This window comes from Oryctolagus cuniculus, chromosome 4 (genome assembly GCF_964237555.1).
Source record: "Oryctolagus cuniculus chromosome 4, mOryCun1.1, whole genome shotgun sequence".
NCBI lineage: Eukaryota > Metazoa > Chordata > Mammalia > Lagomorpha > Leporidae > Oryctolagus > Oryctolagus cuniculus.
Window position 1 is genome coordinate 67,971,532 of NC_091435.1, and position 15,508 is coordinate 67,987,039.

Sequence of the window (15,508 nt, forward strand, 5' to 3'; positions counted from 1 at the left end):
AGTTTGGATCAGAGTTGCTACAAAATCTGATGATAAAGCAACAGCATCTAGAAATTGAATTCTTTTCAGATAAAATTCTTTGGCTGTGTAAGTAGTGCAATCTTTGATCTACAAACAGAAGACCAAGTAATACAGGTTGTGTGTGTGTGTGTGTGTGTGTGTGTCTATGTTTAGCCAAAAGACAGAAAGCATTCTGTATTGTTGGATTTATTAAGGAGAAATGGAAACTAAAGCCCAAATCTAACCAGTACTATTGTATTCAATTTTACTGTGAGTTAACACTTGGGATCCTTTTCTTTGTTGATAGTACTATTACTTTCTCCAATCCCTGAACAACAGATGTACACAGGTAGCAAAGTCACTCTTGTTAAAGATAAAGAAAATTTTTGTGGTCTGTTAAAATTTAGGTTGTTATAAAATCACTTGCAATTGATATATAAAATAGGATTCTATGATTTTTCACTTTGGGGTGATTAATTATTTGTGAAAAAATATGTTTCTAATGTTAATGTTAAGTGTACATTTCTAAAATATCCTTGAAATTTTAAGATTAAAGTAAAAAATGGAGACTCAAGTAAGTTAGTATAGGCATTGATGTTTATAGTTTCAAATTTAAACCTATAACATCTGTTATAAAGAATCTAAATATATGATCACACAAGAAATCATGAGCATTTCAGTGAAGGAATTAGAATAAGGATAATTTTATAGAACTATTTGAGAATTTTGTCCCTTAAAAAAGTTCTCCTGTGATATATTTAGAAGCTAATTTAATTTCTTTCGGTTAACACAGAATGAACATAAGGAAGGTAAGGCGCTGACCACTTTACTTACTGGAGGTCAAATAGTCATAGTGCTTCATGCAATGCTTTCTTAGGGCTGAGCTGTTACACAAAGAAAAGAATCATGTCTAAAATTTGCATTAAGTGTTCCAACATCATAAAGGGAATATATGTTAGGAAGATTGGCACTAAATAAATTGAAGTTACATTTCGAGATTTCAGAAGTAGCATCATAAGACCATATAAATCACTGTGTCAAAGTATTTGCTGTTATAATCTGGACAAATTCAGGTCACTTGGCCCTTTGTGACTTGGGAGGGATTTGATTCTCCTCTCCTCTCCTCCCCTCCCCTCCCCTCCCCTCTTCTTTCTCCTCTCCTCTCCTCCCTTCTCTACTCCTCTCTTTTGCTTCTCTCCTCTCTTCCCCCTTTTCTGACCTGTGGCTATGTTCTTTTTATCACAGTCCATGTTTCAATTTATTTATGTTGGTCATTGTAGGAAATGTGTATTTCTGTAGTCAGTGTCACAGTTTGGTACATCTGAGCTGCCTAATATTACTTCCTTTTGCAACTTTGTTAGTCCTGCATTTTTACTAGCTCTCTCAGCTCCTGAATTAGATGCTTTCCTTGGCATAAACATTTTTAATTGCTTTTGCTTTGACATTTTCCAAATAGCTAGCAATGTCTCAGGTAACCAGAATATCAGTTGATGTACCTGGAGTTCCTTGGAGCTGTGAACAAAATAGCAAAATTTCAGTAATTTTCAAAACTTGCTTAGCTAATGCCTTTAGCAAATCGGAACATGGCTTCAGGTAATTGCCCCTTTCCTTTGTCTGCTTCTCTGACTGATGACTCCCTGTAAGGCTAACTTAGAAATTTGGTTCCATTTCTTCTGTTCTGTGTTGACCAATTCAATATTGCCATTGCTTCCCCTACTTTAGTAACATGGTGGCAGGAAATAAGGAAAGGGGGTCATTGTCAATACCCAGCCAAGTGGACTATGTTGTGAGAATGCAGGAACCGGACCCCCTTTGCTTAACTTCCAGTTATGCCCTTTTATCCTAGCCACTAACAAGATATGTCGCTACATTCCTTGGAAGATCCAGCGTTTGTGTGTGTTTATTTGTGTTGAGCGTAGGAAATGTGCACTAGCGGCTGCTTGGGGTGTGAAGGTAATTTCTGTTCTTCTATTTTCTGATTTCTGAACTTCAGGAGAAGGTAAAGCTTGATGCTGAAAGGGAAAAACTAGAGAGGCTTCAGGAGCTTTACTCCGAGCAGAAGACCCAGCTGGACAATTGTCCTGAGTCCATGAGGGAACAATTACAGCAACAACTGAAGAGGGTCAGTAGCAAACAGGAATGCACCAGTTGTGTTGTTTTTCTTTTTGTTTATTATCTTTTTCAGTTAAGTTTCCACTTACCTGTGACTGACTACTTCACAAAGAGTAAATGTGCATAATTTCTAGTCATTCCTTTTTAAATAGAAATATGCATGCTAACAGTATATTTTATTCCATGCTAATCAGTTAAAAATCCCTTGCTAGAATCTTTTACCAAATTTAAAGCAAAAACATTTCTGGAATCATTTTTCTTGTAACAAAAGGGAGCTATTCCTGACTTGTAACCAACATCAAGATTGCAGCATTTAAATCAACTGACATGTTTTCCTGCATTCTCTGCTGCTTTGTGAGTACTATTTGCCCTTAAATTTTTTTTTTTTAGTTTGATTTTATACTCCTGTCCAAAAATGATCATGTTACTCATTGTTTGTTTTTCTTTTTCTTTCTGCTGCTTAGTGACATTGAACTTAATTAGCAGGATTACAACAATAAAACACCAAGGTCCAAGACACAGAGCATTGCTAATGGCCTCAAGCATTTCATAGGAGCTTCAAAATTTTAAAAACTTATGTAGGGTGTGTCTTCTAGCTATCCTTGATCAGTGTATTGTCCTGTTCTTAATGTCAGCAGTGTTTAACACAACTGTGCCTGTTATCTGCTGAAAATGAGACATCCTAGGTGGATAGTTTTACAAATGCTGGCATGGTCATTTAATATTTCATGGCCCCTTGACAACTGGCTATGGGTTGTTAAACAGCAGCCCTGAACTGCAGCCCACATCAACTGTGACCCTGAGGAAGCAGTCACACAATAGTAATTTGGCCTAAGTGAGTAGCAATCATCCTTCCACGAGAATAGGAAAAAAGGCTTGTTTTATTCGTGTTATTTAGTATGTCTGTGCCCTCTTGGGAATTAGCAAGTTTTAAAAAACCAAGAAAGGTAACATATCCTTTAAAATTTTTAAGATGGTCTTTAATACAAAAATGTTTGGGACCTCTAAGAACATCACTTGGTAAAAACGAGTTAACTGAGTGTTTAGAGATTTAAAGCATCAATAAGTAGTGTCCCAGGCAGCTTGTTAAATTGCAGTGTAACAATTTTAATATTTGTCTTTTACAATGTTGATTCCAAAAAAATTTAGCAGAGTTTGTTTCCTCTACTCATTTTGTTCTGTAAAGCTGACTTTATAAATATATAAAATACAAAATTTTCTGTCTCAGAATCTCACTTCTGGAAAGTCTGTGATAAAAAATGATTGGAAAAGAGACTAGTATTTGTAAAAATCGTTTTAGTCATTTGTGTCATGCCTGTTCATGGAACTGATGAAAAACTCAATTTTATATTTATTTACTGTTTTTCCACTGTGTTTGCTAAGATTTTACGGCCATTGCAAGTCTTTATTGAGAGTTGGCAACATGGTTATGTATTTTCATCTTTCTTTCTTGTAGTTGTCCATTTATTGTTTGTAAACATTGCTTAAAATTAAAAGTGGTAGATTCTATTAATAACCTAGGCTTAGGTTAACATGAAGAGTTACTGTTCACTTGATCTGGATTCTGTAGGAAAAGCCATAAATTTATATGTGTCCTAAAGCTTTTGCATAGAAAAGAGGAAAGGAAATGATGCAGACAGTCTGTTCCATTAATTGAAGGCAAAGGCTCCTTCCTCTTCCTCTATAAGCAGAGTGTAAAATTCTTCTCATAAAACTGCTTTCCTTGGGGGAGATAACTGGCTGGTGGTACCTTCTGTTCACTTGCTGGTAGGAGGTCTACTAATTCTATTTTCCAGGGACGATGACCTGTGTAACTCTTACACCAGTCCCTGTGTAACTCTTCACCAGTCAGTAAAAGTTTGCTTATTTCATATGAACATTCATATTAGGAACTCCTTGTGTTATCACAACTCATTTCCCTTCAGGCTTGAAATATTTCAGAGTACCACATCATCACAAAGCTTTCCCTAAGGCATTTAAACTACATTCAAAGAGTTGATTTTGTTGCAACTAACTTTATTAGCTAGCAAATATCACAAAATAAAAATAAATAAATAAACCACTTTCTTCAACTGCATATCGTTTGAATACTTAAGCTGAAATTGTAGGATGAAGTTTTGCTTACAGCATCTTGGACTTATGGCTGGCCTCCTTATTCCTAAATGTTTTATTTAAATCAGAATATAGCCTTAATCTGATGTGGATTCCATGGCCTTTGTTGGTCGGTAGTTGATATGGTAATACCATTCCTGGGGTACTGAAATTAAATGAGTCATTTGCCAGGGTATGATCTACTGTTAAGCAGAGCAGACAATCACCTGGCTGATAATAGTTATCTTGTGCTTTTGATGGGTACTCAACTGAATGGTTGACTTTGGTCTCTTGACTTAAAAAGAAAAAAAAATTCTATCCAGTGAAATCTACAATTAGGATATTTTTCTATCATTCAATTTCTGTGGGCCTCTATATCTTGCTATATAACATGAAGAGATTGTACTGGTTGATTTCCTCCGTCTTTGTCAATATTCCAAAAGTATGCAGTTGAAGTGTTTGACTATAGACCATAAGATGGAAAAAATGATAACAAACCCTGAACCCCATTTAAATTTGCTTCCAGAATTATCCTGGAGTTATCATGAGGTTATTTTTACAAATATTCCTGTCTGTTCCTCCATTAAAGTAAACATAAAGTGCTGAATATAAACTAATGCCATATAAATTCTCAAAAAAGTTATTAGAAAGAAACAAGCAATTGTATAGAATTTCCATTAGAGCAGCTGTTATATTTCCTTTCATGCTTGGCCTTTAAGCTTGCCAGCCAGTAATGAAAACATTCTCGTAGTGAAATTTACTTGAAATTTTCATTCCACCAGGCAAGTACTTGACTGAGCTTCCTGTATATATTATTCTGTGTTCAGTTAAACTGCTCCTGGTCCTAAATAACATCCCTTGAATTCTTATTCTTATCTAAAATCTTTCACAAGTTTTTATTCCCTTACCAATTACTTTTTCTCTCTGAGTTTAAGTTTATATACACATATTTTCTGGTTTAGAAAAACTTAGTCAGATGATTACACCAGCAGAATCTTGAGTGCTGACCTAGACTTAATTTTCAGCTTTCCTAGCTAGTGTGCCATTATTTTCATGCAGTAGTTTAAATATTTACTGAAAGTAAATTAGTGAGTCTATGACCTTCATGTGGAGGTTAAAATAACATGTTAGGTGTCAGCCAGATGTGGAGTAAGTGACTGAGTAGCATGTGTGCATGTTAATTTTTCCACATTGAATGAATATTATTTACAAGTGCAAAAAAAGGTGTATTTTTATCACAATAATCTTTAGCCACAAAGCAAACTTAATTGAAAGACCTTAAAAACTTGGGTGTGTATACCTACATGAGTACATATTTCAGCTAATGTATTAAGACTGAAGATACTTTGTTTCAAGATACAATGCTTAAAAATTGTCTCTTAATTCTTGAATTTATTTAATTCATTTAGAAATTAGAATTTGAAATATTGGGTAAACTTGAAATAGCAATCAAAAACTTGAAATCAAGACAATATTCTTTTTGGTCAAGTAAAGTATAAAGAAGTATTATGTAATGTGGAATATGATTTTCAAATTATGATTTTGCTGCTCTTAAGCTTTGAGAATGGACAATCTATATTACATAATAGTGTTGTTACTATAGTATTGACTGCAATTAGAGAACAGCTAATAACCTTTATGAATTCTCCCTATAATAAAATTCATTACAGAAGATTAAAATATATTCCATTGCATTATCACTTTCATGAGGGGAGCTAATGGTGATATAGATTTCACCTATCATGTAATTATTTCTCTAACTGTCTTTTACGATTTGATTGAACATTAATAAATATGCCCTGCTGGTTTTGCTTTGTTGAGCCGTGGGACACATCAGCTCAGTTGCTTCTTCCTTTAGGTCATGGATTATTTATAAATTATATTTTTAAGAAATCTATAATAGTACATTTATAATCCTGTCAAAAGCTCCAAAAATGAAGGACTTTTTAAAAATATAGTGGAGAATAGCCGGCGCCGTGGCTCAATAGGCTAATCCTCCGCCATGCGGCACCGGCACACCGGGTTCTAGTCCCGGTCAGGGCACCGGATTCTGTCCTGATTGCCCCTCTTCCAGGCCAGCTCTCTGCTGTGGCCAGGAAGTTCAGTGGAGGATGGCCCAGGTGCTTGGGTCCTGCACCCCATGGGAGACCAGGAAAAGCCGGCCGCGGCGGCCATTGGAGGGTGAACCAACGGCAAAAAGGAAGATCTTTATCTCTGTATCTTTCTCTCTCACTGTCCACTCTGCCTGTTCAAAAAATATATATATAGTGGAGAATAATTTAAACACATGCACCAATCCCTACAATAACACAGATGCATGAGTATCTTCCTAACACCAAATGTCTCATGTGCAGAATACTTATTTTAGACCATCTAATTTTCAAGATTTCTGATTTTCCTTAAATGTGCTCAAGTTGATTCTTCTAAGTCACCCTTTGTACCTAATGAAAGATTTTATTTCTGTTCTTTTCAGAAAAAAGCTTTATAAATTTTTAAGAGGTTCATAGAATCCAGATTTAAGAACTTCAAGCTCCAAACTTGGTTTAATAGACTTAGTGTCTTATAATGAGTGCTTTTAGGTTCACAGCAAAATGGAGCAGAAGATACAGACATTTCCCATATATTCTCTGTCCCCACACGTGCCTCCCTCCTCCTTTATCAACATCTTCACCAGAGTGGCACATCTGTTAAAATTACTGAACTCATATTGACACATCATTATCACTCAGAATGGATGTCCAAATGTTTTTGATGATCTCGTCACTAAAGTTATTTGAGCATACATGCCCTATATATAAAAGAATATTATAAATATATATTTCATGCATACTAAAATAATATATATTTGAAAATGACATACATATGCCACTTTACTTGTGTGTATACTGGGAGTATATTTTAATAAATATATTATTATATAATTTATTACCATTAAAGTTTATTAAAATTTTAAAAAAGAAGCTGAAAATAATTATAAGGAAGGTCTAATATTTCTTCTTCACTCTCAAGTTGATTGTATTGAGTGATATGTGGGGCACATGTATCCCTCTTAGAGATCTCCAGTTTGCATGTATGCGAACTTTTGAATCTTTAATCTCTATTATAAAGTCTCATTTCAAATAAAGACTATGACACATCTTTGGTAAGATTGATTTGTTCTAACCCTGGTCAGAGTTACATTAGAATGATACCTCGGACTGACTGCTTTTGAAAATTCTTTCTACGTGTTAGGAAGGCTGCAGCCATCCTGGTGTGTCTTGTTTCCTTCCCTTTTCTCCAAAGGATGCAGACCTACTGGATGTTGAAAGCAAACACTTTGAAGACCTGGAATTCCAGCAGCTGGAACATGAGAGCCGACTGGATGAGGAAAAGGAGAACTTGACCCAACAGCTCCTCCGTGAAGTGGCTGAATATCAACGGAACATTGTTACTAGGAAGGTACTTTTGCCAGTGACATTCAATATGAAACATCAAAATATATCTGACTTTTTTCATGTATGTGAAAACCAAGGTATAGAAAAATGAGGAATGCAGGCCGGCGCCGCGGCTCAATAGGCTAATCCTCCGCCTTGCGGCGACGGCACACTGGGTTCTAGTCCCGGTTGGGGCGCCGGATTCTTTCCTGGTTGCCCCTCTTCCAGGCCAGCTCTCTGCTGTGGCCAGGGAGTGCAGTGGAGGATGGCCCAAGTGCTTGGGCCCTGCACCCCATGGAAGACCAGGATAAGTACCTGGCTCCTGGCTTCGGATGAGCGCAGTGTGCCGGCCGCAGCGTGCCGGCCGCGGCGGCCATTGGAGGGTGAACCAACAGCAAAAAGGAAGACCTTTCTCTCTGTCTCTCTCACTCACTATCCACTCTGCCTGTCAAAAAAAAAAAAAAAAAAAAGAATGCAGATACTTGTTTTAAATGACTTCGTTTTGCAGTTACAATAGCAAGGTGCAGAACAATTCTGTGAACAGTCTATTTGGGAGTTTTCTCTACTTTCATTGTTCAGTAGTTCTCAAAGCTTTTTACAATTAGAAACAGCCCAGTGGAATACTACCAACTCCACCCAACTCCTTGCACCTAGACGTCCAGACTAGAACTCAGCTCTTGTTCTAGAATTTAGAATCACGCCCCAGGGCTCTGTACTAATGAAATTGAAACAAGGGAAGACAAAAGGGAAGAGACTCCTTGAACTCTCCATTTGAATAAGAAATTCCATTGTTGTTTTTACCCAGAAGATATCTCCCAAGATGATGTCAAAAATGCACTGATAATCTAAAACAAGATTTCCTGTTGACTGCTGGCTTCTTCGAAATAGATTTCAAATCACTTGAACTGTATCGGCTTTGGATAAAAATCACCCTCCACCATCAGTGAAAATGTGGTTCCTGTTACTCCAGTTATGAAAACCTTTTCTCCCCTTTCCGGGACAGACTAGCAAACCTTTGAAGGTCTAATGTGTGTTTTTCTCTGATCACCTTTTTTCCTCCAGGAAAAAATTTCTGCATTGAAAAAGCAAGCCAATCACATTGTCCAGCAGGCTCAGAGAGAACAAGATCATTTTGTGAAAGAAAAGAATAATTTAATAATGATGCTACAAAGAGTAAGTATAAGTACTTCCTTTTCAGCGCTGGTTGCAATAAAACACGAGTGCCAACTTGTCAGAAAATTGCCTCCTGCTTTTAGTAGTGAATACCTTTAGGATGAAAGGAATATTCTTGCATACTTTTTTTTAAATCTAATCTTTCACATTAATTAGCTTTTTTTGGTGAATAATTACAACTGGGAAAATAAGCATGGATGTTTTTTCTTCATGCTTCATTTATATTGTGAAAATTGGAACTGTGGCAAATTTTCCTATTTCCCCCTTTAAAAATTGAATTTTTTTCATTAGCTAACATACAACATGGATTTAGGGTAGGATCAGCTAAGATGGTGTTTTTACTGCGATCAAACGTTTTGTTTTAGGTGCTCTGGTGTTATATGTGTGTGGGTCTTCATGGCAAATGTCACACTGGAGTTAGTTTAACTTACTTGGCTGGGTGACTCTATGTGGTGAGAGGGATGGCAAGATTGTCTGTAGCCTCATCTCTCCCAGCACTTAATGTGATTATATGTAAGAGGTTCCTTTGTCCAAAGATAGTAAAAAAAATAATAAATAAATAAAAAACAACCTGTATTCTACTTTCTGACGTGTTCCCTAGTGTATCTTCAGGGATATGACACCAAATGTTAAAAATGATGGAGCTTATCTCAGATCTAAGCTCTGTATACAGGCCACTGCCTAGAAATATGATCTTGGCATCATGAAAATATCTGATGGACCAAGAGTCGGGGGCAAGAGAAAGACCAGATCCAGAATTAAGGATTGAAAAATGAAGCTGTATTGTGTCCTCACCCAGAAGAAGTGAGCATTCCCTTCTTAGCTAGTTTAAGGTTAAGAAGAGAGAGGAACTAGATCTTAGTCTGTAGCTATAACTGCAGACCACAGACTGGGTAATTTTTAAAGAATGAAGGTTTATTCAGCTAATAGTTGGCAGCTCCAAGGTCAGGGGGCTGCATCTGCTAAAGGCCTTCTCCACAGAGCCTGATGTGGCACAGGACGTCACATGGCAAGAGGGATGTATCCAAGAGACAAGACCGAACTGGCTTTTGAAACAGACTTACTTTTTTCTTAAGATTTATTTATTTATTTATTTATTTGAAAGAGTGACACAGAGAGAAGAGAGGCAAAGAGAGAGAGAGGTCTTCCATCCTCTGGTTCACTCCCCAAACAGCCACAATGGCCAGAGCTGTGCCGATCAGGAGCCAGGAGCTTCTTCTGGGTCTCCCATGCAGGTGCAGGGGCCCAAGGACTTGGGTCATCTTCTACTGCTTTCCCAGGTCATAGCAGAGAACTGGATCAGAAGTGGAGCATCCAGGTCTCAAACCAGTGCCCATATGGAATGCACTACAGGCAGCGGCCTTACCCGCTATGCCACAGTGCGGGCCCCAACAGACTCATTTTTAAGATAACCCATTAACCTATGAATGGATTAATACTTTTGTAAAAGCTCTTCCCTTGTCATCTAATCACCTTTTAAAGATTTCACTTTGTTCCACCTTTTAATTCCTCATGATCCTATTTCAACATGGGTTTTGATGGGGATTTTCAACCATGCCAAATCATTCACATGGAATTAGGAGTCCACTTGAGGTACGTTTGTAGCTGGTACAGATCCTTGGTAGCTTTCCTACTCCCTGCTGTGGAATGGACTGTGATTCTGTTAGCCTCACCACCACCATTTTACCCTTTGCACACAATATTCAAAGGCATATCTTAAATTAGATCATGTAATATGTAGTATTTAAATAGCCTTTAAAATTCAGCAAAAAAAATATTTTAATAGGTTTTTTTAAATGGGTGAGTATAATCAGAGATACAATGTTTCCTTCATGAAAAATATTTGAAAATATGATTTTTATTATAAAAATTGCTTTCTATAAGTGTTAAGATTTTTATTTTACCAAATTGTCCTACAGATAAATTTCAACTCCCCCAAAATTCTGAGTTTTTTTAAAGAAACTGCAAAGTTAATGCTGAATTTCATAGTTGATCCTCATTATTTATGAATTCCGTATTTCTCAATTTGCCCAATTAGAATTAAAACTTATTTGTAACCCCCAAATCTCTAGCCATGGTGTTCTGTGACCGTTCACAGACATGCTCAGAACTGTGAAAACTTAGTCATCAAACATGCATATTCTCTGCCTATGGTGAACAAGACAACACCCTGCCTTGATGTCTCAAATCTTGTTCTGCAAACAGATGTCCCTTTTGTGATTTTTTCATGCTGTGCTTTCACATTTATGTGCTTTTTGTTGGTGATTTGCTGTTTAAATTAGCTGCCTAGTGTTCCTAAGTGCAAGAAAGCTGTGATACCTTGTGGAGAAAATCCATGTGTTCAATAAGCCTCATTCAAGCATGAGTCATAGTGCTGTTGACTGTCGGTTCAATGTTAATAAATCAATAATGTTTATTAAATTTATGTCTGCAAATGGAACACTCATAAAGCAAAATTGTTTATTAGTTGGCAGAAGTGCTGTGGTCAGAGGCTCACAGAGACAGAACCCTGTGTTTCCCATGGAAACAATAATTCAACATTCACTAAGTGTTTGTGGCAGCATTATAGAACATAACTACCACAAGTAATGGGGGCCAGTAGAACATGAAAATGCAAAAGGCTTAGAATAGCCAAAGCAACTTGAACAAAGAGAACAAAGTTGGAGGATCTGTATGATCTGATTTCGAGGTTTATTGTAAAGCTATAGTATTTAGGAGAGTGTGGTGCTGGCATACAAATAAACATTTTGATCAATGGAACTGAACAGAGTCCAGAAATAGACATGTACACATATGCTGTCTATTGATTTTTGACAAAGGCTGCAAGATGGTTCAGCAGAGAAAAGAAAGTCTTCAACAAATGGTGTAGGACCAACTGGGTAAACAGAAAGATTAAGCCTCAACATCCTCACTATATATATATATATGTTAATTATATATATTGTTAATTATATATATAATATATATATATATGTTAATTCAAGACAGATCATAGACCTGAGCAGAAAAGTTAAAATGAGAAAGCTTCCAGAAGAACATTTGAGTGTAAGAATGTCTTTTTTGGCCTTAAGCAAACAATGATTTTTAAAGGAAGTGACAAAGGACTTTTATCCAAAATATGCTAATAAGAAATATATACTAATAACTCCAGCAGCTCAATAATACATTAATAATAGATAAACATCAATAAAAAATTTAAAGCCCATGTGAAAGTCATACAAAGACACTTCATAAAAGAAGATATATGAAAGGCAAAGAGTCACATAGAGAAATGTTCATTATTAGTCTTCAAGGAAAAAATTAAAATGATGAAATGATTCTACCTCATAGCAATTAAAATGACTAATAAGCAAAAATTTCAAAATGTTTGCAAAGATATGAAGCAGCTGGCACTTTCATGATTGCTGATGTTGGTGTAAAATGTATAACTTCTTCAGAGAATTCAGAAGTTTATTTTATTGTGTCGGAACAAACCCAGGGGCTGGCACTGTGGCTCAGTGGGTTAAGCCTCTGCCTGCACTGCTGGCATTCCATATCAGAGTCCCAGTCTGAATCCCAGCTGCTCCACTTTTGATCCAGCTCCCTGCTGACATGCCTGGGAAAGGAGAAGATTATGACCCTAGTATCTGGGTGCCTGCCATCCACTGGGAGACCTGAATGGAGTTCCTGGCTCCTGGCTTCACCCTGGGCCAGCCCAGGCAGTTGCCACATTTGGGGCATTAATCAATGGATGAACGATTCTCTCTCTCTCTCTCTCTCTCTCAATCTGCTTTTTAAATAAATAAATAAAATCTTTTAAGTAAAAGCATACACTTACCCTATGATTCAGCAACCCCACTCCTAGATATTTACATAACAGAAATGAAATTGTGTCTTCATAAATAATTTGTACTGTTTAAAGTAGCCCTTTTCATAATAACCAAAATACTAGAAAAAACCTAAGTAGCCACTAACAGGAGCATGGATGAACAAATTCTCAAGTACATTTATATAATACAGCACTGCTCAAAAAAAGAAAAAAAAGTGAGCTACTGATGCAGGTAACATATAGAGTGAAAGAAATTATCTACTTAAGATCTGAACATTTGGCTGCCGCCGAGGCTCACTTGGCTAATCCTCTGCCTGCGGCGCCAGCACACCAGTTCTAGTCCCGGTCAGGGTGCCGGATTCTGTCCCGATCGCCCCTCTTCCAGTCCAGCTCTCTGCTGTGGCCCAGGAAGGCAGTGGAGGATGGCCCAAGTGCTTGGGCCCTGCACCCGCATGAGAGACCAGGAGGAAGCACCTGGCTCCTGGCTTTGGATCGGCGCAGTGCGGGCTGTGGCGGCCATTTGAGGGGTGAACCAAGTGAACCAACGGAAAGAAGACCTTTCTCTCTGTCTCTCTCTCACTGTCTAACTCTGCCTGTCCAAAAAAAAATCTGCACATTTCACTGGATGTGAATTATATCACAGTAAATTAAAATAATGTGACCCTGGGGCATAGCAGGTAAAACCACTTCCTGCAACACCAGCATCTCATATGGGCACAGATTTGAGTCCTAGCTGATCCACTTCTGATCCAGCTCCCTGCTAATGCGCCTGGGAAAAGCTGCTGAAGATGGCCCATCTTTGGCTCCTGTGCCCACTTGGGAGACCTGGAAGAAACTCCTGGCTCTGGCTTCAGATCGGCTGGTTGTGGCCACTGGGGAGTAAACCAGCAATTGGAAAATGTATTCATTCTCTCTCTTTCTAACTCTGCCTTTCAAATAAATACATAAATCTTAAGAAAAAAAAAAAAGAACACTGTGACCCATAAATATTTTTCCTAAAGGTCCTTTAACATGAAGTTTCCAGAAGAAAATACATACCTAAACTGTGGTAATACATCAGTGGAGGGCACATGATTACAGGTTACTTGCAAGGATAAAATCATTGACTTTAGAAAATCTGCAGATTATAAGAGCTGAGAGGATCACTGGGGGCTTCTGTTTCCATTCTTGTTTTCATCTAGAGCAGCTTTTTAAAAAGCATTGTCACTCTATAAAATTTGTCTTGAATGAAAGGTTATATAACTAAGTGTGTTTGAAAACAGCTCGTGCATTGCAGCAGCTATCAGCAGATGGTGAGGTGTTCAGCTTGCAATTGGAACTGTGTGAGAAGTGGGTAGGATTCAGATGTTTGTCTCTAATGCAAAGTCACTGCTTCTCAGTTGACGCCAAGCTTAATAAATGTTATGTTCCTTCAGGAAAAGGAGAATCTTTGTAATTTGGAAAAGAAATACTCCAGCCTGTCTGGGGGGAAAGGGTTCCCTGTTAACCCTAGTACTCTAAAAGAGGTAAGTTACTGTTTTACACGTCAACTCATCTCGCCTTCCATGATTAATGGAATTATAAAGGTGCTACTTCAAATGACTGTGTAAGCAATCCATACTTTGAAGATTTTCATGCCTGTGGTGATTTATACTTGGAGAATTTCAGGGATTGCCTTTGTGTGTGATGTAGATACACATATTGTGTTTTGTGTGTGTGTGCTTCGTGTGTGTGTGTATGCACATATATATGTAGAAAATTTGCTTGGCAGTGATATTGTGGGTTAACTTGGAATTTCAAAAAAAAATTTAGTATCCAATCCCAAATGAATCTTAAATTCTCTTTTCTTCCTGCAGTGTCTTTTCCCACTCCCTGTCTTTTCCTTTACTCCTTTTCTCTTGAGTTTTACATGAAAATTCCCCCAAATGTTGGAGAAAATAGTCTACTTCTTTTCTCTATCTACTATTTTCTCCTCATGTAGAAATATTTTTCTCTTCAATTGAATTGTGTGTAGTCTTGATCCCTAACATCATCTTTCCCTAGTTCCCATCACCACTCTTTTTCAGATGTCCTCTTTGTATAACGAGTTACACTGGTTGATTATTTTGGTTCTGATTTGGAAAACTACATCTCTGATTTGGAAAGACAGTATGTTTCTTTACATTTAATTTTTTTTCTAAAAAACTAAGAAGAAAACTTGCTTCTGCATAAAAATTTACATAAACATAAAAATCTCTTTTGCTTATACATTGCTTATAAAAAGATAACAGAGATGGGAATTTCTACATAAAAATATTTTTGTGTAAATACATGAAGTAAAATACTCATTATGGTATTGGCATGACTAAATGTGTACTCTTGAAACATTTTGTGAAAATATTTCTACAAAGGCTTTATTAGACCGTTCAGTTTTATAACTTCTCCTTATTATTCTGAACATGGAAATGGCAGTAGGAGGTTCAAGAAACAGAAGGTGATTGAGTGGAGTGGAGTGGCATATGATAAAGTCAACAATGTGGGTGGGGGCAGATTTTGTGAACACCTGTTGAAGAAATCTGGTCTACGTTATTTTGGTGGGAAGTCCAGGGGTTTTAATAAGGGAGGTGACATTGTTTGACATTTGTTTGTGAAAGATCACTTTGGGCATCGTGGTCAAAACTGGGTTATAAAGAATAAGAAGATACGCAGGGAAGCTAGTATGGACGTATTTGTAGTAGTAAAGATTAGAGGCGCTGTTGACTTGAATAGAGCAATAGCAGCGAGAGAGAGGGAGAGGATCCACCTGGATTTGGATATATTTTGGAAGTAGAGTTGATGCTTCTTGCTGATAGGTTGGATGTGTAGTTAAAGAAAATCAGAGAGGTGTCAGGAGTGATGCCATTATCCGCTGTAGATACCAAGATGGATGGTGCGAGTGCCTTTTACCAAGCAA

General features: G+C 37.2%; 1 protein-coding gene across 45 annotated transcripts in view; it reads left to right on the top strand.

Moving 5' to 3' along the window:
* Positions 1 to 15,508, top strand: part of PHLDB2 (pleckstrin homology like domain family B member 2) — a 237,420-nt gene that overhangs the window by 192,499 nt on the left and 29,413 nt on the right. For 34 of the 45 annotated variants that reach the window (XM_017347099.3, XM_051859336.2, XM_051859335.2 and 31 more), the window contains 4 exons: positions 1,994 to 2,122; positions 7,486 to 7,641; positions 8,679 to 8,789; positions 14,013 to 14,102. In XM_017347099.3, the coding sequence (XP_017202588.3) occupies positions 1,994 to 2,122; positions 7,486 to 7,641; positions 8,679 to 8,789; positions 14,013 to 14,102 (486 nt within the window). The remainder of the gene's footprint in view (positions 1 to 1,993; positions 2,123 to 7,485; positions 7,642 to 8,678; positions 8,790 to 14,012; positions 14,103 to 15,508) is intronic. The other 11 variants (XM_051859339.2, XM_070072082.1, XM_051859347.2 and 8 more) reach the window with 1 other exon arrangement.